Genomic DNA, 27,714 nt, shown 5'->3' with positions numbered 1-27,714 from the left:
TTTTATATAGTTTTAATTCTGTAGTCCCACTTACTGCACTGAAAAAGCACTCGGGGGAAAAAGAGAAGTTTTGCAGTTCAGAGATTTTGAAAGTAAACTGGTGGTGCATGATAATATAACCACATAAAAGTTCACCATGTAACCTGTCAGATTTTTGCATAGTGTGTTATAGAAATCTTCCCCGCCCTTTTCCCCACCCCCAAACCTCCTTCCCTGTCTAAATTCTTCAGTCAAGAGAATCAGATCAGAGATACCATGGGCAATCATGGAGGGTTGTAGGTGGCTACACAGACTGCACTTCTTTAACCTCACAGGAACCTCTCCCATCTCCACCATGCCGATGAAATGAAGGCTCCTCCAGGCATGAGGGCGAATAGAATTTTACTGCACATCGTTCTTGTGGTGCTCTCTCTGGCTAACCGTCAGGCTTATGGTAAGATGCTTTATCAGTTTAATATTAAGGTTAGTTACTAGCCTTCACAGAAAATCATGTACCCAAGTGATTTTCAGTGTAGTCTAGGAAAAGAGAAATTCAAATTATGAAACTATGGTATGCTGAATGATGGTGGAATAAGATACAGGACATGAAGTTAAAATAATAAGGAAGTGGATTATGAGTATTAAAATCAGGCCTCTAGGTTACTGTCTAGATTGAAATTCAGCTAATTGGGACTGGTCGCAATCCAGTTCTTGACCAAAGCCTCAGCCAGCTGTGCAAGGATAGAACCCAAGCACCTTGTTAAAGTCCTGGGATTCTACCAGCTGTGGATTGATGCCAGATTCCCATCACAGTGCTTGTGTGTCCGTACCTAGTAATTATCAATGCTGCCTCAGGTACATGTCCTAAAAAAAACATGGGGTCTGATTTTCCTCTCACTGTTCCCAGAAGTTGACTTTAATAGGGGTACTCCTGCCTTTTACTGGTATAAGTGGGAGTTGGTCCCTGTATTTATAAACACATTGTGCCTAATTCATCATGATAATTTTTCTAAAATCCGTGACATTACAACATGGTGATTGTGGAAAGAGAAGTTCTGGGCTGTCTCACAAAAGAGAACAGCCCTTTAAATGTATCCTTTGTGTTCATGATTTAAAAAAAACCCAAGTCAACGATGACAAAGATAAGTACATCCACTACATTTGCTTATTGCTTCTCATGTATTTGCTACTATTAGTTCAGTCTAAGTTTGTCCAGCCTATTCCATTTGTCCAAAATAGCGTGAAATTGTGCACATAATATGCTGTACGCATTGTTCTGATTTTGAATGGCTGTGATATGTTAATCTTAAAGTTGTATTTCCACCACTGCTATCATTTACTGCCCAGTACATGCTTGTAATATTGTTGTAAAACTCCTATTAATAGAACTAGACCAAGGTTAAGTGCATGTCATTAGCAGTTTAGACACAGATCATGGGAAAGTCAGAGGTGTGGGGTAAAGGATGTGCCACTGTTTTGCTCAACAGTGGAAGCTATGTGATCAACTCTGCCGCTGACTCAATGTGTTATCTGACCAGGGGCAAGTCACTGAATATTTCAGTATTTTGTTTTACCCATTTTAAACTAACAACTACCTCAAAGGTTTTGTGAGCTTCTATAAGTATTGACCATCTACCTCAGGGCTCTCTGTAAGTTTACTCTTCCCTTATTACCTTCCTTGTTGAATTTAGCATCACTCTGCCATTGCCCCCCCCACTCACGTCTGGCCATTTGTCAGTCTCTCGGATAATCACTTCTCTGCCTTATTCCACACGGCCCAAGTGCATGGATCAAGCCTCTCCAAATTCATCTGCCAAGCCACTACCCTTTCCACATTTAAGTCTGTCAAAAATCCATTTCTGCCATGTTGTCTATAATGAATCTTGTGTGTACATATAGAAAATCCCTGTTTTTGTTCCCCATCCCTGACTTACATCTAACGCTGTCTGTCTGTCCTTTGACTGTGAACTCCTCAGAGCAGGAGCCATCCCTTCTTATATACTTGGAAAGTGCCTTTGCACATCATGCATGCTACCTCAAAGAAACAACAGAAAGGCACCAGAAATATTACAGATTGCTGAAATTTGCAAAGCAGTCTCCATTATAACCCCATGATTTCTCATGTTCATAACTTTCTGACACATTTACATTTTGGCTGTAAGTTTCTTACACTTGTTCCTTGCCTAAAGGTGCATTTGTTTGAAGAGTTTAAGCCAAATTGCTTCAGCTATTTTTGACATGACTGAAAATGTATTTTCCCCCAACACAGATAAAAACTAACCCTTTCCCCTCTACACAGACAGCTCAGCTTTGAAACTTCATGTAAGGAGTCATCAATATGGAGCGTACAAGTTTATTAAATTTGAAAAAAGAAGTATATTTTTCACAGGCACAAAATTACAAGTGGAAAATCTCTCAACATGCTTCATTATTATTTTTAGCCTAATAAAACCTCACCAACTCTGTGACATGTAAGCGTATATTTTTTCCCACCTAGCCTGACAGGCACAGTAGCTGCTGCTCTCAAGCAGCTGCTGAAGCAATCTGCACAGATAATATTATAAATATCTCCGTGAAACAGAGTCCTGCAAAAAAAATTGCCTTAACATCAGGGAAAGGCGAAGATTAGAGGGGAAAAAATGAAGGACTTTGTGGTTTTGGGCTTTCATACCAATATGGCTGCATTGCACATTACTCTGCAAATTCTAAACTTTCATTAAAAAATTCTTATTATCAAGCTTCAGCCAAAGTGATCTGTTTTCACTGTTGACATGGCCTTGCAGAGAACTTTCATCAACCAGCTAACAGCAACAGCAAAAATAATATGACTCACTATCAGGCACCTCAATGGGAAGGTGAATTTCAAACAGTAATTGCTATAATTATTCACAAGAAATTTCTCTTTGTACATAAAGAAAGACATTGATGAAGCATTAAGGTTGCCCTGTTAAAATTTACTGAAGAAAGGCAAAAATTAAGCATTTAATAACAATATTAACTGAGCCATGTTGTGGAATATTTTGCAACTTTTAAAAAATATCATGGATATCTAGTTATATAATACACTATGTTTGAGCAACGTGACTGATATAGTTCTCCTGTGGGAACCTTAATGTGTGCACTCTTGTGTTTTATTCATTAGTTCATTCCAAATGTCAAGGAAATCAACTAGAAGTGTGCCTTCTACATTGCTCCTCTCTTTGGTTCCCCTTCCCTATATTGCAGATGGGAGAAGAAGCAGATTTGCCCATGAATCTCTCTCTCTCTCTCTCTCTTTTTTTTTTTTAATGAAGTTATAGAGACCTCAGCACTAAACATACAGTTGTAACAAATTATCAGACCTCATTGTCACTCTATATTCCTTCAGCCATGATCAGGGAAGTTTGTGTAAGGGAATTTTACAGCAATATTACAGGTAACGGCCACCTGATGCTTGATTTAAAAAACCCAAAAAAAATAAACAACCCACATTATTTTAAAAATTCTATGTTGCATATATTTCCTGCCCCTGAACGTTATACTTGCTGCATATTGATTGGACTTGTTCACTTTAAAGAAGGGCGACACCAGCATTTAACCTCCTTTTGGGTGGAGACGGGGAGATACAGAAAAAAATAAAACTCTCTGTCTTTGTCTGAGGCCTGGTCTACACTACGGGGTTTGGTCGATGTAAGCTGCCTGGAGTCGACCAAGCTATGAAAGTGTCTTCGCTTAAATTTGGCTCCTGCCAATATAAGTGCTTCTTTAAACCCTGGTGTGCACTAGAGAGTAGTGACATAATCTGCCCTGCATCGACATAACTGTCACCGTCTATGCTAAAATGTCACTCCCGCTGATGTAACTCGCCCATTACACCGATTTAACTCCACCTCCGTGTGAGGCAAAGCATTTAGGTTGAGGTAGTTCGGCTGACGCAGTGTCAGTGTAAACACTGCATTGCTTACATCGCTGGTTGCTGGCTTTCAGAAGCCGTCCCACAATGCCCCACACTGACAGTTAAATTGATGCGAGCGCTCCTGGTAAGGACACGCCACCGACACAAGGAACATAGTGTGGACATGCAAAAGCAATTTGATTACTGTGTTGATGTAACTTAGGTCAACATAATATTATCGTATAGACATACGCTATGCTCACGTAACACCACCTCCCTGAGCAGCACAGTGTCACAGTCAATGTAATTAGGTAGATGCAGCCTCAGTGTCGACACTGTTGCTTACATCCACTGTTACTGGCTTTCAGGAGTCATCCCACAATACCCCACACTGACAACACACTCGTGGGTTTGCACACCGCCAACACAAGAAACCACATGTGCACGAACATAAGCGATTTAATAACTGCGGTGGCTGTATGCTGATGTAAGTTAGGGCAACATAATTTTGTAGTGTAGACATGGCCTGAGTCTTTCTAGAGTGTCTCTTGCCATAGTACTCTGTCTACACTTACAGTGGTGCAGCTGTGCTGCTGTAGTGCTTAATCAAGACGCTACCTATGCCAATGGGAGAGCTTCTCCTGTCAGCGTAGATGCTCCACCTCCATGAGAGATGGCAGGTTTGTCAACAGGAGAGCTTCTCCTGTTGACATAAGTAGCACTGTCTACACTGGGATTTTGGTCGGTATAACTGAGGGACGTAGTTATACTGACATATGTTCATAGTGTGGACCAAGGCTGAGCAAATAAAGAGTTACATATCAAGAACACGCACATTCAGATGGGGAGTTGGCAAACTGGTTTTGCAAAATGTCAGATCACCCCATCCCCAAGCTTTTGGTCCCAAACTTTATGTTTACATGTGACCTTGCAAAAGGGGGTTGATTTGTGCTCTTTTTTGTTTCTTTATGATAACTAATTGTGGCTGAAAAAAAGTTCTCTAAACAAATAAAAATGTTCTTGCTTTTGTTCTACCTATCAATTATGTTCTAGAGTTTAAGACCAGAAGAGACCACTGGATCCTCTAGACTGACCGCCTGTACATCACAGGCCACCAACACCAGTCTGTTCTCAGAAACTAAGCAGCATCAGGTCTAGTTAGTACTCAGATGGGAAACCACTCAGGTACTGGAAGACTCAGTAGGAATTGCTCTTCCCATCTAATTAGTACCCAGAATGGAACTAGGAACTGCTGGAGTTGATGTTTTCTTTAGATAAAAGGTAAAAGCAAGCTGCTAGTTAGTTGTGGTTCTCAAAGGGAGTGATTTTTTAGAAGAGCAGGGGTCTTGGCTTCACTGTTTTTGTTGACAGATTCTTAGATGACTCCGATGTAAACTACCACCAGGTGTTAATTGAAAAATCAGGATGCTCAGTTTTTAACACAGTGTTTCTACCAATGGGTTGAGTTAGTTAAGTGTTAAGATATCTCAATTAATCTGTTTCCGCCTGCCTGATTAATTTGTGCCATAAACACACACCATTTACCAGTTCTCCTAAGTGTTTTCCAGGAGAAAACAAAACTTGAATTTCTAGTATAGGCAAATAAACAAAACAAGAAACCTTTAAAGTATAAAGCACTGGAGGGAGGATTTCTCTCCCAGTGGGGCTATGGCATGGGTATTCATTTGAGAGGAGATATTTAGCTCAGTGACACAACAGAAAAAAAGATTATGCTTATTTATGAAGAATCCAGTCTAGCTGGAAACTGAAGTTTGGTGCTCTGCATCCAAAACATTAGAGCAATCAACTGATCTAAAGGAATCTCTGCTTTTGCAGTATTTGAGGACTATAAAGACTAGTTTGATGCATAAGCAATGCACATATTCTCGATTCCTTTATTCTCTTTCAAGTCTCACATCCAAGCACTAATCATGCCCACCCTGTTTAGCTTTTTAAGACGCGAGTTCCACTACATCTGACAGCAACAGGCCAGCTTTTTCAAGCCCTCAGCTAATGACTGTGGAATTACCATGCACGTACACATCTACAGTATCATTTCTGGAGTTGGTTAGTGACACCACTAGCGTTAACTCTTTATACACAGCAGCACAAAAAACAGGCAGAAATGTTCAAGAGAGATTTTCAAAGGAAAGGAAGGGGAGCATTAATCCCCCTCAGTAAGCTTGTTAGATAAACTCTCTGTATAACTGCACTAGTGTCCAGATTTTCCCCTCACTAATGCATATCCCAAACTCCAGTTAATAAAGAAAAAAAAGTCCCCCACTTCCTGGGATTCTGTATTTTATTTAGGCTCTTAAACCAAACCAAAGCAAAACCTCAGACCATTTCTGCCATGAATCAGAGGCCCATTACTGCTCTAACCATCTTTAAAGGGAACCTGCAAAGAATTTTTTAAAACTTGGCCTTGTGCCCCTTAATTATGTATGAGGCAGGCCTGAAATGTTTGTTTAGGATTTTTTCACTGCTTGTTTTTCTCCTTAGAAAAACCTGGAATGTCAGGTCTGATTTTCACTGGCTTTTTGGAAGGGCCATTGGGAGGTCTTCAAGCATATTCATTGTGGGCTCTAACCATTTAACTGAAGGAGAGAGACTGTTGAATTTTAACAAAGGCTTCCTTTATCCCAAATGTTTAGTTAATTATTGCAGTTAAAATCGGCATTAACAAAAACCAAAACCAGAGGAGTTTTAAATAGTCTGTCCAAAATTCTCTTCCACTGCAGTACCTCAGTTTTCACTCATCCGTGTCTCCTGATGTTACCATCACACTAGTTCTCCATTCTTCAGTATCATCTTTCAGCCTAGATGGGAACTGAATCTTTAACATTAAAAACCAAGCAGAAGTGGGTTTTTTGTTTTTTTAAGTTACACACACGAGTCATTCAGGCTAACATATAACAAAAACAAAAAAGGGTACAAGCCCTCCCTTTTTTTTTTTTTGGCAGATTATTATTAGCAGCAGCTGAGTGACCTCAGGCAAGTTACTTGCCTTTTGTTCCTCAGTTTCCCCACTTGTGAAATGAGGATAATGATACCGATCTCTTTAGTAAAATGTTTTGAGATGTGTTGATGAAAAGCACTATATAAGAGCTCGGTATCATTTTATTATATTACTCCTCCTCCTCCTCAAGCTTAAGGGCTAAAGAAGTGGCCATGAGAGATCAATCCTTCTGGACTGTGGGGAGTCAGTTTTGCCTCCCCAGTACTGTCATCATTGCAGCAAGCCTGATTGTTGTGGTTTCCTACAGGTGACGCTGAAAGAGCAAATAGCAGTACTTGCATTGCAGCCAATTAGAGTATCACGCTTCTGTGAACACTGACATCAGAAAGGAAAGTAATGTATACTGCATATGTTAATTACTTTGTGCCTACAGAATCTTATTTCCTCAGACAAGGCAAACAGATTGTTCCATAGTGAGGGCTTTCTGCTGCACCAACCCTTGCTACTGTTCAAATTTTAAGATAAAGATGTTTTGGAGACACATGCTTTTTTTAAAGAGGGGAAAACATGAATCACATTCTCCTTGCTCAGAAGCAGATGAACACATTTTATTCAAACTCTCTCTTTAAAAAAAAAAATCACCTTTTGGATGATACAAAGCACAAGAACTCTCAACGCAAATGGAAATTTTTGTGAAGTTCAAAGTGAATGAAACATTTGTGTTAAACATGGAATGGCTCCATCTGCCTTAACTGATAGCACTGCAAGGAGTTTATGGGAGGGGACTTTCCCTCTGCGATCATCTATGTAGGCAGGTTACAGTTGGTCTGGAAAACTGAAATCCTCAGTCTCAAAGCAGGTCTGGTACAAACAGCAGAAGTGCAAGTGCATCCATGTTTCAGTGCCAGCTTGCCTCAGTAAGATGGTTTCTGTCCCAAGAGCTCCCTTTCTTGGCTTTTGCTTGGCAAACCCCATTCAGGAGAATAGCTCAGCAGCTTCTTTAAGAGTCTGAACCCAGCTAGGCTCATCCGCACCTGTTTGCCACAACCCAGGCAGGTCCTTCCATTGCATCATACTTTAGGGTATCTCATCCAGTCCAAGATGATTATTTCCCTTGGGTGATGCCTGCTTTTTTAGCTAATGATGTGGTTGAAAAGGAATGTGGTTTTAACTAACATTTACATTAATTAATCTATGTTATTCCTTAGTTCCCGCTTTCAAGGGAGTCCCCTTAGCTACATATATCATCCCTTCGGGAGAGTTTAGGAAATATTAATTGGATGATTCTTCCTAAACGAATAGCGAATGGTGATGTTTCTGTTTCTACACCATTATACAAGTGCATGAGGATATACAGACAAGAAGAATCCCACAATCCCTGCACTGAAGAGCTCAAGATCTAAAGCCCCATTCCTCTGGTAAAGTCTGTGTGGACAGACCCCCTGCACCTCTGTGAAACTCACAGTAGGATCAGGGCCTAAACTAGAACAAGACAGGGAAGGTAATGTTAGTGTGGAGGGGGGAAGAAGAAAGAAAAATTTCCAGAAATAATATAACATTGTTTCTTTGAATACTGATGCCAAATTAGTGAGGGCTACTACAGGTTTGTTTTAAAGCTGTGTCAAAGGAAGGAAGGACTAGATTGTGCAGGCCCTCCAAGACAAACTGGTTTTGAGGCGAAAAAAGCAGGAGAGGTGGTTTGCATGAGTGACCATGGACAGCTATTTAGATGAAGGATAACAAATTAATATATTTAGGTAAGAGCCATCAAGTATATGGCAGTATCAGACAGGCTTATTGGTATAATACAAAAAACTATACAGCAAATTTAACATCCTGACATAGGCATCTGTCACACTCAGTGATGGCATAGAAAGGGCTGCTAGCAAGGTGTGATCACAACAGGCACTTCCGGAAGATTATTATAGAAGAGTTAATTGTTGTTCTGGTTGAAACTTCTGCTTTCTAATTCTAGCTCTTTGTTTCCATTTTCAGACTATTCAGCCACATGCTGCTGTTGTGGTATCTATACGCCTTACACATTAACAGCCTATTTGAATGTTCCTTTCCTCAGAAATGGAAGGGTCTGAGTTACAGACAAAGATGATGATCTCACTTCATGATTTAGGGTCCATTCCTGCAAACACTTGCACATGTTTGTAACTTAAAGCACGTATCTAGCACTACTAAGTTCAGTGGGGCAGAGACTGCCTGCATGCTTACAGTTACATATGTGTGTGATCACAGGATTGGGGTCTTAGAGAATATAAGAACAATAGATTCATATTTGGTAGGTTTATAACAGTAATAATTTCTTTTATTTCAAGGCACCTTCTCTCAAAGTCCTCTGTGTGCCTTAAAAAAGTAACCTGAAAACGTGGTTTACAATAATGGGGCACCACTATTAGATTTTAATCTATTTGAGGCAAAGACTGTCTTTATTTTCATATGCTACAAACTGGAAGCATGTTGTCACTACTAACCAAACCACCACCACCTTAAGTAAATCCTAGAGTAGCAACAAAGTCTGAAAGGAAAAAGAGGGGCGGGGTAAGCCCCAAAACCCAGCACGCATAATTATATCCCTTTTTCCTAACAAATTGGGTTCCAAATCCAGAAGTAATATGTGAAGGGCAAATTACACAACAGTGGGAGGAAATGGGTTTAAGGGAATCTAAACTGGCACCACTTTCATATTATTCCAGCAGGTATGCTCAACAAGTTACTCTAGCTTAGACTCATTCATGCACTAGCTGTAAGGACTTGTCTACACGGGGATAGGGGTGAGGATGGGGTGCAGCTGTTAAACTGGCAGCTTTTTGAGTTTATCCACTTTGAGTACACCTGACACAATTTATTGTGTGCACTGACTCTGCATTTATCACAAACTCTGGGTTTCTCTTTCAAAATGAACTCAACTTTGCCGTGAAGCGAGTTAGTCCAGTTTATTGTTCGTGGCCACACCATGCTGCTCCTAACTACTTTGGCAGTCTTCCAAACGCTATACCGTACCACTTTGCGGGCGATTGTTACTGACCTTTCTGCCCCATCCTGTTCTGGAGTCAAGCTGATCAGATGTCCTTCCCTCGTTTAGCCTCAGGAGTGGGGGACAAAGTTGGGGGAGAAATGAGGTCACATTTAGGATACTTTTTCCCTATCTCCTTTTCTATTAATGCACAACAACACTAAGCTGTGTGAAAGTTAAGGTGGATCTATACATAACACACCTAACAGAAAACCACAAAATTAAAGAAATGAAGAGTTAAGGCATCTAATAATACATACCTTTTACTTCTCCATCCAGAAGGCACAGTTCACCAGTAGTGCAACTATCATAATCTTAACTATGTCCCAATTTCACAGAAACTGTATTTTCCATAAAAAATCATTTTAACAAAGAATTACTGACCTGCTGTAATGGTAACAACTGTCAGTCACAGCTGGGCTAGATTTGAATCAACAGACAAAAGTTGCATCACATTACCAGTTTTCTGCAAGTGCCAGTTCTGTGTCTTTTGAGATAAAAGAACCCCTAATCTACGCGTTATCTTCTATCAGTGACCCATATAGAAATAATGAGGCGATCCCATGAAAGCAAATAAGGCCGGGAATGGGCAGTGACAGCCAGAAGAAATATGAATGGAGTTCTAGGGGAAAGAGACACTATGAAACAATTATAACTTTTCAGGTTTTTCTTCTCTTCCAGGAAATGTGACTGGGAACTGTACTGTTGAACTTCAGGTCTCACGTTTAACTAAATATCGCAGTCAACCGGGGAAATCTCTCAGTATAAAGTGTCCCGTGAAGTACTGCTCAGAAAAGCCGGCCATGAACTGGTGCAAAATAGAGCAAAATGGGTGCTTCCCCCTGAAAGATGGGCCAACAAAACAGACAAACTGGACAGAAGAGAATGTGTTTGTCCTGACCTTTCTATCAATTTATCAGAACGACAGTGGATGGTATCGTTGTAAAACTGTTGGGGGCAACTTAAACAGTCAGAGTCACGCAATAACTATTGTTGTTCAAGGTAAGCATTAGAGGTCATCTAATTGTGAAGGGGTTTTGCTTTATCAGAACTGATTCCAAACTTAAAACTCATTCTGGCTGGAAGCCTGTTTCTACAAACACACTATTCAGTGACACGTTAACAATCCAAGCCGTCTCCTAAACAGTTTTACTTCCCTCATTCTGCTCCTGTTACTGTTGGTCTTCCCTCTTTACAGCTCTCTTAAAGGTCACTGTGAAGAAATCAGGAAAGACCCAGGAGGATCAGGAAAGGAAAAATACAGTCACTGGGGATTCTAAAACTCTTGGGATTTAGGATGATCCATGAAAGGCCAATCTACTAATAAGAACTAAGTTAATCAAAGCCAAGGAAAGTCAGGAGAGATATAGTCTGGTCACAAGTTGCATGAATCAGTCAAGATGCAAGAAGGTGCATGTTATTGAGCAAGGCCAACAAAGTACAAGGAATGAAGTGGCTTAGGAGGAGAAAATCATACTGAAAGCAACAGCTGTCTTACCAAGAGTGCAAAGAGAGCATATGAGTTTGTGCTATGCCTCTTGGAGCACAGAATACAGGTACAGCTCAGCAGCAAGAGAGATGATGCCCTTAGGATCTGGGGTTGGTGTAGTTCCCAGAGTAACTAAGACAGCTCAGAGGTCTGCTCTAATTCATGGCAGCCCTGCCTGGGCTGCTTATAAACAGCTATGCAACCAAGGAACTGTTTAGTATGGCTCTGGCACTTTCCTGGCCTAGTTCAGCTGTAAGGTTGTCTTACACAGTGCCTGCCTCAGGAGAATTCTCTCCTGATATGTTAAGGAGCTTTTATGGCCCCTGTTCACTGCAGCAGCAATGTACATAGGGTGTAGTGAGAGAGAAAATCCCTCTCAGCATTTATATCTGCAGCTAGTTAGAACGTTTAGCCTGTGCCCAGCTCACACAAGTCTCTTGGTGTGAGATAAACTCTAACAGAAAGTGCTGAACCACTAAGAAAAACAGAGTATTCACAAATGTATTTTGAAAAAGTGACATTAAGATCTATTTGCAAATTATTCACTCAGCTGATTTTTTTTTAATGCCAAATAAGTCTTTGAATAAAATGTATGTATATTACTCAAGCAGCTTTAGGAGACAAGTGCTGCACCTCCCCACCAACTCCCTTCTTTGTTGTTTTGTTGTTTTCCTTAATTGAAAGCAGAAGACATTAAATGGTTGCTTCTTGAGTATGGAAAACAAAACCGTAATATAGAGTTCACCAAGTTCTCAGCTCTGTTTCAATTTTTGTCATGCTTTTCTTTTTCAGAAGAAGTGGCTACAAATACCACCAGAAATCCACCAACAAGTAAGTTCAGATCTTTTCTCATAAAATAGGGGAACTATCTAGTATTTACATGACTGTGTGTGTGGGGGGGGGGGGGAGGGGGGGATGAGGGGGTCATTTACTTTTTGCACATACTGGAATACTGTTTAACCTCATCGCTAAATTACTGCTGCTCAAACCAAAGCTTGAATGCTTCACCTGGAACTAAATGCCCATCATCTATTCCAGAATCCCCCACTGCTGCCCACCCAATGCACGAATATATCAGCCTAAGTGAGACAAAGCTAATTAGACACTCCATCATAGCTTAACAGATTGTTCATTCACACACATTGCTCTAGATCACACACATTCTCATACTGCGTAATACATGCTACTTGTGCCATTCATGCTCTTCCAGGAGTCACACTGTATCAGAATTGTAGTCTTTGATTAATTTACAGTGCAAAATGCACAAGTCACTAATAATAAGTTCTTTTACTCAGGTGACTCCTTATATATTTGTTACAGGTAATGAGATTGGTGAGTCACATATATAGAGAAATGAAGACTTTATTTAGTACCCAAATGCAAGCAAGCAAGTATAATTACAGTCATAGAAAAGACAGAGAAGTATAGAAAAATAATTCCTTACAATGTGCACATTCACAACCCTATGGAGATCATCATGAGTGAAGGTGGAAAGAATAACAAATAGAGAAGCCCTGTAAATGGGAGTGATGGTAAGGTTTCCACAACTAAGAGCGGGTGTATACTTTTTTTATACCCCTTCCCATCACAGCCACATATGTCTGGGACCATATTTGGTTAAGTCTCAGAGCTCTGCCCTTGTAAGGCACTCCTGGGGATCAGTGTTAGGGTGCAGCTGCTTGCGTGGTCAATTTGCATCAGTATATTTCACAACGGTTTCAACAGGTAAATGTAGTTTTGCTCCATGGTTACATATACCCCAAAGCCTCTAGAATGCTATTATTTTAAGTTTAGTCTATTCCTTTGCAGTTTACTTGTTTATCACACGATACATATTGCTAAACATTATAAAATATGGATTAAGTACTTATGCTCAGTATTTAGGCTTTATACTAACTGCTGGTCTCTGTTATGCATCAAACTTGCTGTAAAGCCTATTTCCACTATTTATACATTTTGTTTTTCCCTACTCAGATTACAACTTCAATATCTATAAGCATGTTAGCTTTTCCTAACATATAGATTATAGTCTGCGACCTCATCAAGAAAAAAGGATCTGTGCATCCTATACATTACATGGGTTTTAAAATAGATTTGGGGGATGATCTTTACTATCTTTGTCACCTTCATTAAACAGACTGTTCTCTTAAAATATTACAGGAAGCAAAGGTACGAAAATCTCGTAGGTTCCCACCAATCTGGCTCCTCCGCCAGCCCTTCTCCTTTCTAAGCTTTTCCTCCTGCTGTCCCTTAAAGGAAACCCAAAGCTCCTGAGTCTGTAGCTGGGCACCTGGATATGCGGCCTGATTTTCAGAAGTGCCGAGCACCTAGCAGCTGTCAGACTTCAGTGGGAGCTGCTGGGTGATCAGCACTTTTAAAAAATCAGGCTAGTGCCAAAGTCTGGACTCAAGATCTTTCGGCATCCATTTCTGACAGTCTTGGGCTTTGACTTTAGTTGAGAAAAAAAATTAAACAGAACCTCCCAAATTAGGTTTTCTATGCTGCAAAAAGTTCAGGAAACAAAAAAGAGATGAGAGTCTGGAGCCAAAAATGGGAGTTTTGAGCACCTCTAACCCCAACTCCCCCATGAATTTCAGCCAGCCATTCACCCCTCACAGTTCACTAAATATATTCCTAATGAATACTTTAAAATGCTTCATTAACTATCCTAATTCAAGTTATTCTAAAAAGTCTGCAGTTGGCAGATTAAACAATTGGTAAATTTAATTTAAGAACTAAATGGATGGCTCAGAATAATCCAACCAACATCCTATACAATGTACTAATAAATCTTAGAGGAATTTGCAGGTACCACTAGTGTCACAGAAGATCCTCAAGGACCTAGAAGCAACAATAAGAAGTGGATTATTTATGTCCTATCATCTCTGGGAGCATTGTGCCTCCTCATCCTTATCTGCATATGCTGGCTGTGTTGTCTGTGGAGGCACCAAGGTGAGCTATATATATATATACACACACACACACACACACACACACCCCCCATCTCCTGTCCCTTCTTTTGCTGCTGTGGGCAGAGTCATTTGCTTTTCTCTGGTTTTCGCTGTTTAAATGTTTCTTCTCTAAGCACTGTTAAAATGTCTGAGAATAATTATTCCTCACTGAGCTCGATCATGGCCAAGACTTAGTTGTTATGATCATGATTTTTTGGCAGTTTTATTTGTCCCATGGGCTACTCTCATTTAGGGATAGTGGAACAGGTTTGGATAAAACAAGAACTGACCCAAACCTCAAATTCCACTGCTTTAGTAGTATGAAATAGTGTGATTTGCTCTCTCTCTTCTCCCTCTCCCTCATCTTACAGATAAGACATTAAACAAGAGTCTTGACCGTGTATGGTCATTACAGATCCCATGCTACAGTTCATAAACATGAGACAGTTAACCTTGCAGTCTTGATTACACTCCAATTAATTACATTCTGCTTCCCTAATTTCCCCTCGTATTTTCAATTAGATACAATATTATTCTTCCATTCCTAAAATGTAGCATCATAGATGTTACGAAGAGGCTATTTTCCACCCAGAAATGGAACCCACAGTTCCACTACATTGTCATTTCAGTGGTGTGAAGTGATGGCTCATTTCCCTTACTTGTTTCTCAGTGGTTTTCCGAGAGTTAGTTGGTTAATATTTGTAAAATGCTTTGAGACCTCCAATGAAAAGTGCTATACTTGCCTACTAGATGATTCAAGTTTATTGAGTGTTTTCTAAGCCTAATGCCCATGGTTAGCTTATTATTGTTTATGACTAGACCTGCCTCCTCTCCAGTTAATATAGGGGAACCTCCCCCTCCCCCGAATATACTAGGAAGATATCTTCTCATATTTCTGGGGCTCTATAGGGGCACAGAAGCATCCTAGAACCCTCGGTTATATTTCCCAGTAGACTGTAGAATATGTTTATTACCTTTTGTCAAACAGGGTCTTCCTAAATCCACCCTGGGCACACACTTACTGGATTTTCATGTTTTGAAGTGTATCCATCAAGGAAAGGGTGTATTACTAGTGTCCATAACCCTTTTCTACTAGCAGAAAGACAATTCACACAGTTGTTTTATTGACCTACTATCTTCTTTCTTTCTTTTTTCTCTCCAGTGAAACACAAGACGACCCCAGTAACCTCAGAGAGGAAAATGAGCATGGTGTGTTTGAGCTTTGTGATACCAAACTTTACTCTATCCTGTATTATTAATAAGTGCTGACAGTGTGCTTAGCCTTGTACAAACATATAGGAAGACTGTCCCTAGCTCAAGGAACTAACTGTCTAAATAAAAGACAGAGAATACTCCTCATTCATGTACCACCACAAAGGCTGAAGGTGCAAACTTCAAGTGAAGTAGTTTTGTTTTGTTAGTCTGTGTTCTATAGTTGTTGGATTGCAGCTGTATAAGGAATAGTGGAAGAAAGCTGCTGTGAATAGGGTTTTGATGGGACAGAGGGATGATATTCCAACTATATGGGAAGTGCAGAAGATGATGCAAAGAGGATACAGATTGGGTTTCTAGGACAGGAGCCTTGAAGGAACACAAGCAATGGAAAGGGGAGTGGAAAAACATAGAAGCAGAAAACCTGGTAAGGTTGGAGTTGGGTAATGCAGTGAAGGTGAGGACAAGAAGTTTGAACTTGACATTGAAAGTGAAAGAAAAATAAAAAAATAATTTGACTATGTGTATTACCATAGCACTGAGGAACCCTAGCCATGGACCAATACTCCATTGTGCTAGTCACTGTACAAACAGAAAAAAAATACAGTCCTTCCCCAAAGATCTTACAGTCTAAGTATAAGACAAGACAGACAACATATGGATACAGACAGGTGAGTACAAGGAAACAATGAGACTCTATTCATCAGTATGATATACAGTAGCCTCAATGCACTAAGAAGCCAGAGGGCAGGGATCTGATCAGAGTGGTAAGCCAAGGAAGACAAAAAATGCTGCTGCTAACATTACAATCATTTCTAGTCCCCCAACAGTCTGTAGGCAACTAATATGGAGTAGATTGCAGTAGTCAAGGTGAGAGAAGACAAAGTGGGAAGGACTGAGAGGATTTCAGAAATGTGTAAGGAGGGAACTGATTGATTTGGAAAAAGGAGAGATGTGGAAGAAAAAAAGGAAAGACAGGAGACACATTCAATAATGTTGCAAGGCTGATATGGAGGATGGCACAGTTGTCAAAGGTGATGGAGAAAGAAGGGAGAGGGTTTAGGACGAAAGAAGGGGAGCTCCAATTTTGTCATTGTGAGCTTGATTTGTCAGTGGGATGAGTCAGTAAATGTGAGCTAGCAATGAGAGGAAGAAGGCAAGAGATTTGGGAATCACCTACCTATTGATGGTAGCTGAAACTGAGGGACTGGATGAGCTTGCCTAATGAGAGAGCACAGAGGGAGAAGTGGAAGGGATAAAGGACAAAACCCCGAGACAAAAAGAGAGGGGAGAAAGGGAAAAGTTACTGGTGGAAGAAACAGAAAATTGAAGCCCAGGGAGAAGTGTCAAAAAACAGAGAGAGAAAGATGAGTGAAGAAAAATGGTTCTTAAAATGTGGCCAGCATGAGGTCATGTGACACTTGCAAGGGAAGTTCCAGAGGAGTTGAAAGGGCATAAACCAGACTGTTCAAGGTTCAACGGGGCATTTCAGGAAAGGAGGTTGAGGTAGCAGGAACAGATGTCCCACTCAAGGAGGAAGATGCAATTTAGGTGGTTAGGCAAGTGGAGTCTAGAGACGGTTTCTTTAGGAAAAGGAATACATACGTGAGCTTGTGAGCAGACAGAGATGCTGGAAAAGAGAAAAATAAATTTAAGATTAAAAAAGACTGAAAGAAGGAATGACAGATTAGGAGATGGAAGGATGGGAACAAATAGAGATAGTCTTGCCTTCTGAGACTGGATTGGTGATGGGCAAGGAGAGCCATGGAAGAGAGAGGCACAAAGTGAATGAGTTAGGAGAGCTCTTGCAACATGATGTCAGTTTTACCCTGAAACTAATGACATCACATGGAGACAGTGTAAGAGGAGGAAAAGCAAGGAGACAGGAGAGAGTTTGGGCAGGGAAGTAAAGGTAGAGAAAGGCTAAAGATGCAGTGATTTCTAATTTTATCTCATCGTTTGGTGCATTACTGTAAATATATTCCAGGGAATCTGGTTGTCCACCTCTGCTCCAAATTTTATCCATAATTTTTAACGCAATTATGTAGTGGTAGATCCCACCTGGATGAAACCTTATGCTGCATCTCTGTTACGTCTCACGTATGCTTTGCCCAGCAGGCACATATATGAAACACAATTCCACACAGAGCTGAACACCATTCTGTTCTCTTGCAGGTCAGCCAGCCTCCACATGCTCCATACCACACTGATGAGACCATGAAGACCCCCAATGAAGGATCTACACTTTACTATTGCTCCATGGCTAGCCTGCAGCAGCAATCGGATGACAGCACAATTTATGATAACAATGTCCCTCACTGGAATGGTTGCAGGGCAGCAATAGGCTCTACCTGTGACAGTGCTGCTGTTTGTTCTCACCAATCCTCATCTGAGAGCCAAGATGACCTTGTTTATGCTTCACTAAACCATTCTGCTATTCTAGAAAAGCTCCCAAGAAAGGAGCAGGATGTGGAAATTGAACTTACAGAATATGCCACAATTTGTGTGAAGAAATAGCCCTGGCAATGACATCTCTTTTCCTTGGTCAGTACCATAATGTTACATGTTCTGCAGTGATTTAAGCTTTACAAGAGGGACATAAGTACACCTTCTTTCTAGACAAAGAGAAACTCTTATCAATAAAAGCATACTGATTTTTCTGATATGTTCTGGAATTCAAACTTAAGTGAAGCCCATGTTCATGCTTGGATATTAGCAACCACATGTTCATTATCTTCCACGTGGAGTCATTTGAAGCTTTCATATTCTAGGAATCCCCCGCTGCTCTGGTCCAAAGCACTGCCGAGAACAAAGTCAGACTTTGGACAGGATCAATAAAAATTGAAGAATAATGAAAGGTTAGAAGCATTGGAAAAGACAACAAACAAATGTAAAGGACAATGACCTAGATTAGGTCCACTTGGGGAAAATTATGAATTATTTTTGTTGAAGATATGAACTTTGCTTGAAGAACATATTTAAGCACAAGATTTATGCCCCACTGGGAGGTTCACTGTGAATATGAAGAATGTATCAACCTGCTACTAACCAAAAAGCAAACTAGTGGGTTTTGTTTTTCATTTTTTACTACTAGCTTATCATTCTCAACCATCAGCCTATCCCCATCAGTGTAGGTGGGGTTATCGAGACAGTATGCAAAAAATAAATAAATAAAAGATCATGCTTGCTGTGATGGATGAGTAAATAACTGTGTGAAGTTAAAGAGGCAACAAAGAGGAGGAATGTATTGATAAACTGCAGGATACACAAACAGGGGTAATTGATGCATATATTAATTTATGTATTTACAGATAAACTGATATTGTGTTGATAAGACACATCACAGATGCATGGATGGTTCAGCCGGTTCGTATGGAAGGTTAGACTATAGGTGAACATGGAATTCACTTTTCTGTGGAGAACCATGATTAGGGAAGCCAAACACCAGTATCTTTTCAAGGAGTGTCAAATTTGAGGCAGACGTGACTTATATTGTATAGCTAGCTTTCTTTGATCTTTATGTTTAAAGATCGCTGTCCACCTTCTCACATGTAAAATGAACCATCACCCCATTCTCACACAATTCTACTAGCTCCCCATTTCATTCAGGATCCAGCTAGCAACTGCCCTCATTTTTTAAAACTTTCTATGGACTTATTCTAACCTACTTCTCTGACACTTTATACCTCCCAATCCAGACCCTTTTCCTGGCCTTCTCCACATCCCATCATACCTTCTCAAAGTAGCTGGCACAAGAGCCTTCACCCTTCATAGATCCTGCCATCTCCCACCTCTCTCCACCTCTTTCAAAATTGTATCTGAAAACTATTGTTCCCCTTCTTTACACCAATTAATTTCTCTCCACCTTTGATTTCAGGTTTAATTGTACTGTTTATTTATATAGAGAGACTGGGATACAACTGCATGTAAGATATTATGCAAGATGAAGATGGATTGTGCTGCTGAGGTGGTAGACAAACAGGACGAAGGGTCTGTCTACACAGCAAAGAAAAACCCATTGCTGGCCTGTGTCAGCCAACTTGGGCTCATGGGGCTCAGGCTATGGGGCTGTTTCATTACTGTGCATACTTCTGGGCCCTGGCTGGAGCCCAGGCTTTGAAACCTTCCCACCTCACAGCGTCCTAGAGCCCGGAAGTCTACACAGCGATGAAACAGCCCCGCAAGCCCAGCCCCACGAGTCTGAGTTGGCTTGCACAGGCCAGCCACAGGTTTTTCTTTGCTGTGCAGACATACCCTGTCAGTTTGTTTATTTGCTACAAATATTTCATTTGTGAACAGGCTGATTTTTAATTTATTCACTTTTCATAACTGAGATGAACAGTTTATGTGGTCAAATTTCAGTCTACAGATTAAGGGAACAATTTGGAAACAAAGTATTCATAATTTGCTATCCTGGGATTCTGATTGGTTATTTAAGTCACATGATAATGCTTTTGTTCATTGACTGAAGGATGGAAAGTTTTTGAAAAGGGTAACAGTGAATGATGAGCAATGAATGTTCTCATGCAGGCATGATCAATTTTACTGGCAAGTAAATGTGGGTGAGTGAACAACTCCAAACATTGGCACGAACAAAAAGCATTCACATCAAACTTTGTGAATACAAAGGGGACACCAAAAAGACATTTTAAATGTGAAAGAATGTTTGCAACATTGCTTTACATCATTTGATCAGCTCTAGTTCTAATACCATGCATCTGGTGCTGCAAAATATGTACTTACCAAGAAACTTACTCATAGCAATATTTGTATCAACAGATTAGTGCTGCAACAATGAAAAGTCTTCTAGCTTGGTTAAAATTCAGACCACAATTCAAAAGGAAGGATGTACTACATCTGCTGTTCTCAGGGTGCAGGTAACATACCAGATGATTTGTGCTCAAGCTAATGGAAAAGAGAAATGCTTGTATCTTATCGCTGTACTATGTCAACTAGCACCATAGATATTAACAGGTTCTTGATCATTCTTTTCCACTGCTAATAAAGAATATTTATAATTCTCATGGTACATTTAAGTTCTGTGTTAATTCCACCCACTTGAGATAAATCTGCAGTATCAACACAAACAAAGCTCTCATTGAAGTCAGTGGCAGTTTAGCTTGCAAAAAGATTGCAAGATCAGGTCCTTAGTTTTTAAGCAAACACAAGCCATAGATCATTGCTCTGCTTTGGTAAAATAGAGCTAACTACACAGTTATTTATTTCTCAGAAGAATTTTACTTTAAATGTTCTTTTATTTTGAGTCAAATTCTGCTACCCTGACTAAACAGTATCTATCTTACCCTGGAAGTGGGGCCACTGAATTCAATGGTACTATCATGGAGTAAGATACATTCAGTATCAAGTGGTGGCTGGCAGAAGTGGGCCTCTAAAGACATCTGGTGTTCAGTTAATGAAAATAAAATGCTTTTCATGAGCTACAAGTAAGTAGGGTAACCAGATAGCAGATGTGAAAAATCAGGACAGGAGGTGTGGGGTAATAGGCACATATATAAGACAAAGCCCCAAATATTGGGACGGTCCCTATGAAATCGGGACATCTGGTCACCTTACAAGTAACTATCACAGAGGGCATGGCTGCTTCTCTGGGGTGAGTTCTACCATGATCATCTCAGAAAGTATGTGAAAATGGGAAGCAGAAAGGGAAAGCCATTAAATTAAGCAGATGCAAGACTGGGAGCTGTGGGTTAGTGTGCTCCCTGCAAACCCAGGTTTGATTTGGAAAGCAAGATTTCTGCAGATAAACAGGAAGTGTCTTACCACCAAATGTGCTAACTGCAAAAAAATACTAAACGGAGCTGGCATGCACTTACGGTGGTTCTGTTTTTAGCAGAAGACCAGACATCCTGAAGCAGTGAAATGTTAAGAGCTGAGAGCACCCACCATTTAAAATGGAAATAATCTGTGCAGGTGAAATGCAGTCTGCTCAACTTCCATGGGCCTTTTTTCTCCTGGAAAAGACTGAAACGGATTTCATTTTCGGTTAATCCTGTGCGTCTCTGCAGTGTGCCATGACTCATAATCCAAAACTAGAAGGACTATCCCAACCTCTGGTTCAGGAGTTAGTATACCGTCTTCTGTTCCAACGTCCACAGCACATGCCAATAATTCAGTGTTACGTTTGACAATTCAAAAATAATTTTTAGGGCTCAGCTGAGAGCCTCAGAGACTGATGTTCTTTAGTTTTTTAAGGGTATGTCTACACTGCAATTAAACACCTGTGGCTGGCTCATGCCCATTGACTCAGGCTCATGGGGCTCAGGCTATGCAGCTATAAAACTGCAGTGTGGATGATTGGAGCTCTGGGATGCCACAAGGGGAGGGGAGGGTCCCAGAGCGCAGGCTCCAGCCCGAGCTTGACTGTCTACACTGCAATTTAATAGCTTTGCAGCCCAAACCCTGCAAGTCTGAGTCAGTTGACACAGGCCAGCCACAGGTGTTTGACTGCAGTGTAAACATACCCTGAACAACAGGCAGCGCACCAGCAATGCCAGTACAACCTTCTCCTAATCTGTCTGACCCATGTGCCTCAACCCTTGGCTTAAAAGAACCAGTTTCAGGGGTCAAAGGGTAATTCAGGAACTTGTCAAAATATGGAAAATGAAAAACATGACAGACATTCAATTTACCCAGCCACTGTAGCACATTAAAGTAGGAAAAGGGGCCTAGGAACCATTCCGTACCTGACCAGCCTTCCTAAAATACGTGAGGCTGTACTGAACATATTAGAGAGACATGGTAGGTGAGGTCATCTCTTTTCTTGGGCCAACTTCTATTGGTGAAAGACAAGACAAGCTTTCAATCTTACACAGAGTCCAGACCAGAAGAGTTCCACATAAGCTTGTCTCTTTCACCAACAGAAGTTGGTCCAATAAAAGATATTACTTCATCCACTTTGTCTCACTAATATCCCGGGACCAACATGGCTATAACAACACTACAAATGGCATACATTATGCATCCTTCTTCCTGATCCTCTTCGCTACCAGCACGTTTTGCATCACACATACTGTACATACTGTATATTCATACAGAAAGTCAGAAATACACATGCAGGGATGAATTCTGCCCTCCATTACACCCATTAAACTTTGCGGAAGTTACAGTGAAGTCTATGGAGTGCGTGTCAATTAGAGCAGGACTGAACCATCAGCTTTCGAGATAGTCCATTAATCTGATTTGCCCAGAAAAAGCTGGTAGTTACAGTATAAGCGATGCCAGGTCATCCCCAGAATAACAGGCATGGCATGGAACCTTTCAAAAGGCTTAGGACTGGGAGTAAAATACATATGCCAACTCTGTTTCATTTTTCCTATTCCCCAATCAATAAATTTGTTCATTACTAAGAAATAAGAATAGTAAATAGTGTGGTACATCATAATTTGCAGGTCCAAAGGTCTGTCAGACCTGGGACTATCTCAAGTGAGCCGTAAGTTTGCTCCCTTGCTATACGAAGAAGTTCCTCAATGAAACAGAAGTTCTATGAGGAAGTAGCAAGCTCTGCTTTTCCATCAACGTGAGCAGCAATAGTGTCCCTCTCACTATATCCTATCTCTTGCTACCTACAACAAAGAGCAGGCATGAGGTGGGGGGACAACGGCAATAGCCAAAAATGCCTGAGAAGCAGAGTTTGCAGCTCCCCAAGGGAAGCAGCATCTCAGAATCTTGAAACTTTTGTGGTTTGTCAGAGAGCAGCCCTGGATCTGATGAATCACAAAAGGCCCACTGGGCTGGGATTCCCATTGCTGAAGTTTCTCATTCTGTTCAGAGCATATTCACACAAAAGTTAAACAAACATTAAATACTCTTACTGGAATGTTGCTACATAACTACCTTATTTCTCAGAGTTCAGAATCCTAAACACAAGAACCCTCAACAGAGAGAGACAAAGCAGGCTGCTCCCTGAGAGGCACAAGTCACCCCATCTTGCTCTAGGTTAGCTTTCTGCAGACAGACTCTGATAACATGCTTCCAATCTGCAAGCAGGACCTGGAAACCCCTTACCCTTAATATGATCATTTGTAATTTTAAACACAATTTTCAGTACACCAGAGGCATGTCTGAGGGACGATGAAGGGCCATGAATGGAAGAAAACAAAGGAGGACAAGAGAGCTGGGCAGCCAGGCTCCACACTGGACTTCTTGGCCCTCACTGCACAGCCACCTCCCATACCACTGCCTGGCTCATTTCCCTGGCCCCCATTACCATGGATCTTCCAAACCATCAAAAATGTAGATAGATAAAGGAGAGGAAGGGATGGAGAACCAGGGAATTGTGAAACAAGGCTGCATCGTGGGGCTGTGTACAATGAAAGCCAGGGAATGCAGTTAGCTTCATTGTGCTGCCCAGCCCCCAGTTCTGTTCCCCACCCACCCACTCTGATTCCATTAGTCAAATCTCCAGTCTCTGCCCCTCAGGCCTCCTACTCTGTTGACCAATGTTAAATGGAAAGGGGAAACAAGAAACAGCGAGGGAGCATAGGGAAGAGGGTACTGCAGAGTGGGGGAAGGTGATCGGGGATAGGCTGGGGGGCAGGGTGTGGAAGAGATTACAGTGGCGGCAAGGCTTTAGGGGAGGAAAGAGGGAGTGACCTGACAGGGTCACAGGAAAGAGGCTCTGAGCTGAGGATGCAAGCATCTAGAGGGCAGCAAGGTGGACTACAGAGCATGAGTAGAAACATAGGCGGGGAGAGTCACAGAAATAGAATTATGGCAGGGGCTTGCAGGGTGAAGACTTCCTGTTATTGATTTTTAAATAGCAGCACAATTCCCTCGCTCTCTCTCTCACACACACCCACCCACCCACCCACCCACACCATTAATTTAGTGTTAAACTAGCTCAAGGGCATTTCCTGCTAACACGCTAAATAAACCAACCAAACATCAAGGACAGCCCTAAATAAGGGAACATTAACAGATTCCCCACCAACTTCAATTCACGTTTCTTATCCAGACACCAGAACACACAAACAAAACTTCAGCTTTATCAACTGCTCCATAAACTCCTTTTCCCTTTCATGATCCAGCCGACCACAAGCCACAACTCACATTCCCAATTCCTCATAACTGCACACAAATGCAAAACCAGGACTCTAACCTCATGACTTTTCCATCTACAAACACTGCACTGAAGAGCCATACAGGGGATCTGGTGTTTCGGCTGCATGTTTGAGTGTGATTGCGAAGAAGTGGATGTGTGCGCTGTGGGCACTTACATGTTCATGTTAAAATGGTCTGTTGTAGGGCTGAATGTCTGGGCATTATGACGTTCAACTTGTAAATCATGTAAGCTGAAGCTGGTATGCACCTTTATGTTGCCTTAAATGGTGGTTTCCTTGATTTTTAGTAATTGCATTGATAGGAAATACACTTGATCAGACTTAATCCTAAATTAATGGTGCAAATTATGTGAAATAATACTAGACTTAACTAAGATCTTTGAGCTACCCCATTACATATTTCTCATCAATTCAAGGAAAACTTTGCTGCTTTTCACATGGTTGTGTGTGTACGGCGCTTCAGCTAGTTTTCAATTCGTATGACAGTGTTCAGAACTAACCCAACAGGAATGATCTTTTCAAGTCAGATTTTGTGAGGTAAGTATCAGGCCAACCCAGACACATATTTGTAGTCGTTATGTGGTTGCACATGACATTCTTTTAACTGAGCTCAAAACTAGTGCTGTTTGCTTTGCAGTAGCTTTTGCTTCCTTCTACTGCTGAGTTTTTTTTCAGAAAGATAAAACCTTACCTCTCACAGTGAATCACAGACAAATTTCCACACCACAGGGGAAAAAAAAGAAAAGAAAGGGGAGGGGGAAAGAGAGACCTTGTGGAAGACACTACTACAGAGCACATGCATCATTGGTATATGTAAAGGAACATTATGATGCTGTGGTCAGGAGACAACTGCAGCAAAGAAATACTCACTGCTACATCCCTGCTGTACGCTGCTTAGAGAAGCTGTGATCTAATGGCCGAAGAACAACACTAGCTCCTAAATTCCAATCCATGCTGGACACCAAGTCTCCTTTTGGCCTTTGGCAAGTTACTTAGGCCCAGATCCTCAAAAGGCAGTTAGGTGCCTAACTCACATTGATCTTAATGGGAGTTAAGAACCTAAATACTTTTGAAGATCTGGGCCTTATCCCCATTTTCCCCATCTGTAAATGTGGATACTACTACTTACTGTGCAGGACTTGCCACCCTGCAGGGATAGTATTAGCTAATGCACACAGAGTACCTTGAAAATGCTAAGTGCTGTTGTAAATACTCCCATCACTCGCACAGCATTTTGTCCTCAAAACCAGCCCTATGGACATATGCATTCTGATCCAGATCTTGGATTGTCATCATCATATTTTACAATGTCTTTGTACTGTTCATTCACCCTTCATTAAGGGCCAGATCCTCAGCTGATGTAAATGGTTGTAGCTCCACTGAAGTCAATGGAGCTAGTCTATTTTATATCAGCTGATGACGTGACTCTAGATGTTTTAAATTCTATTGACAAATATTGTTTTAACTGAGTGCAGTATCATCTCCCATAGACTGATGTCTGTGGTCTGAACAGTTCAAATGGCTCATTTCCTTCCTTTCTTACAGCTCCCATCTGATACTCTGGAACATTGTCTCTCTCTGTCTCGGTCTGATAAGGTAAGTTACTACTTTAGAGTTAGCTGGGGTATTGCCCCAAACTGCCCCTTCCATCCACACAGAAAAACCTCTAACCCGAGATTGAGGGTGTTTTAAGCCTTGGCTAACAGTCACGGCTGAGCTCAGGTTTTGCTTCAACCCAGGCTGGCAACCTACCTACTTTGCCATGGAAATGCAGGCTAATCAAGACCAGACACTCTTAGTCCTACACGGCTATCCACAATTCCATCTGGGCCATACTTTCTTGTCTAGCTCCTCCCTTCTCCTGCGCTGTAAGTCATCTACAGTGGCTCAGCATTTTAAACCCACATATGCCTGCTCTGTTTCTGCTGTGCTTCCAGAGCATTTCACACAGGGATGCCATCCATGAAATCCTCCTCCCAGGCTGCCAGTTGGCCAGACGTTGACACTAGCCTTCTGGTAAAGCTGTGCTGTGATATCAGTAAGACCCATAACTTGGGGAAATGGACCCACAATGACATTTTTATGTTAAATGGACACAAATGAAACAAAGAGGCACCGCAGTCAGTCAGGTGCACTATAAATCACATTGTGGTTTGCAGACTGAATTCCTTAACATTTTCATTTAAAGTTCTTGCTGCCAAAGGTTGTTTGCTTTTGCCTTCAGAACTGTCTGCATTAATAATGAGCAGCTCCACTTGGAAGTTAGTCAGGTAAAGTATTGTTCTCATCTCACTCTCAGAGACAGCTGCTCTGTGCTAGGCAAAAGACAGTGAGAGAATTCACCATGCTAATGAATTCATAGAGGAATCCAGTTTTATGCACCACTAAGAACCATGGGATATCCCACCAGAAATCATGCCACAGGCTAATACAGAACCATTGTGGATGAATCTTAGTGGAGATGCTCTGCGCAGGCTGACTTAGCCCGGGCTAACTCTGTAGCGAAGACATAACCCTAGAGATGGGATTTGTTAACCATTAAGATATTCTACAAAGCTCATCTATTTTCTAGAATTTTAAAAGGATGGTCAAAGAAGGATCGTTTTTACTGTATTATGGGCAATTTACAGCTTTATTGATCTGTTCATTACTAAGCCAAGTCATTTGTACTGGGGATTTACCCTCAGTAAAGATGTTTAAATAATTCAGCATGGGACCCTAAAACCATTGGGAGATGTACTTTCAATATATGCAGATACATATATAGTGTTGGGGGCCCAGTACAATTTGAGTTGCTTGACCATTGTCTTACGGGCCTAGCATAGCTTCAGTTGCTTGCTTGCCTATTTTGGCTCCTGTAGCCTGACATTTTTAGTTGAAAAAATAAATAGGACTACTGAGTGACCTTGCAGACGTCTTAGTTTTTGCATACTACGGCACATAAGACAAAATACACCACAACATGTATGCTTGCAGCTGCACATAGATAACGACAACAGGAACAAGTTATCCTTGAACGTCTTGGGGTACACTGTTTCATTGCAAGGGGGCATATTTTTACACCGCCCCTCCTATCACCAGATGTTGTTTTAACAACCCCAATTATTATAGTAAAAATAAAATGTAGTTAAGGGTAAAAACCCAG

At 41.1% G+C, this 27,714-nt stretch overlaps 2 protein-coding genes across 3 annotated transcripts in view; one reads left to right on the top strand and one right to left on the bottom strand.

Annotated features, from left to right (window-relative positions):
* Positions 1-275: 275 nt before the first annotated feature.
* On the top strand, positions 276-20,436 carry BTLA (B and T lymphocyte associated). The gene is made up of 6 exons (XM_067546241.1): positions 276-433; positions 10,519-10,839; positions 12,122-12,157; positions 14,123-14,278; positions 15,440-15,486; positions 17,665-20,436. The coding sequence occupies exons 1-6, from the start codon at positions 346-348 to the stop codon at positions 18,004-18,006; spliced, it is 990 nt and encodes a 329-aa protein (XP_067402342.1). The 5' UTR covers positions 276-345; the 3' UTR covers positions 18,007-20,436.
* The window catches only part of LOC137151793 (OX-2 membrane glycoprotein-like), a 91,666-nt gene continuing 73,831 nt past the window's right edge, over positions 9,880-27,714 (bottom strand). Inside the window, exons 6-7 of one of the 2 annotated variants that reach the window (XR_010919360.1) lie at positions 21,324-21,471; positions 20,257-20,394 (exon numbers count right to left, since the gene is read on the bottom strand). Coding sequence is in view for 1 of the 2 variants with exons in the window: in XM_067546240.1 (XP_067402341.1) it covers positions 9,903-9,907 (5 nt within the window). In the remaining variant the exon portion in view is untranslated. Of the gene's footprint in view, positions 9,908-20,256; positions 20,395-21,323; positions 21,472-27,714 lie in introns of those variants that run through there. The other variant, XM_067546240.1, reaches the window with a different exon arrangement.

The sequence above is a fragment of the Emydura macquarii genome, unplaced genomic scaffold, assembly GCF_026122565.2.
Source record: "Emydura macquarii macquarii isolate MOO-44397 ecotype Brisbane River unplaced genomic scaffold, CSIRO-AGI_Emac_v2 contig_1119, whole genome shotgun sequence".
Lineage (NCBI taxonomy): Eukaryota > Metazoa > Chordata > Testudines > Chelidae > Emydura > Emydura macquarii.
This window is presented reverse-complemented; position numbering and strand designations above follow the sequence as displayed.

What these genes read in the sequence shown, in the direction of transcription:
- BTLA (XM_067546241.1), top strand. Translation starts at nt 346, where the DNA reads ATGAAGGCTCCTCCAGGCATGAGGGCGAATAGAATTTTACTGCACATC. An exon ending in CACCAGAAATCCACCAACAA is followed by an intron (nt 12,158 to 14,122) that starts GTAAGTTCAGAT and finishes AATAAATCTTAG; the next exon opens with AGGAATTTGCAGGTACCACT. An exon ending in CAGAGAGGAAAATGAGCATG is followed by an intron (nt 15,487 to 17,664) that starts GTGTGTTTGAGC and finishes GTTCTCTTGCAG; the next exon opens with GTCAGCCAGCCTCCACATGC.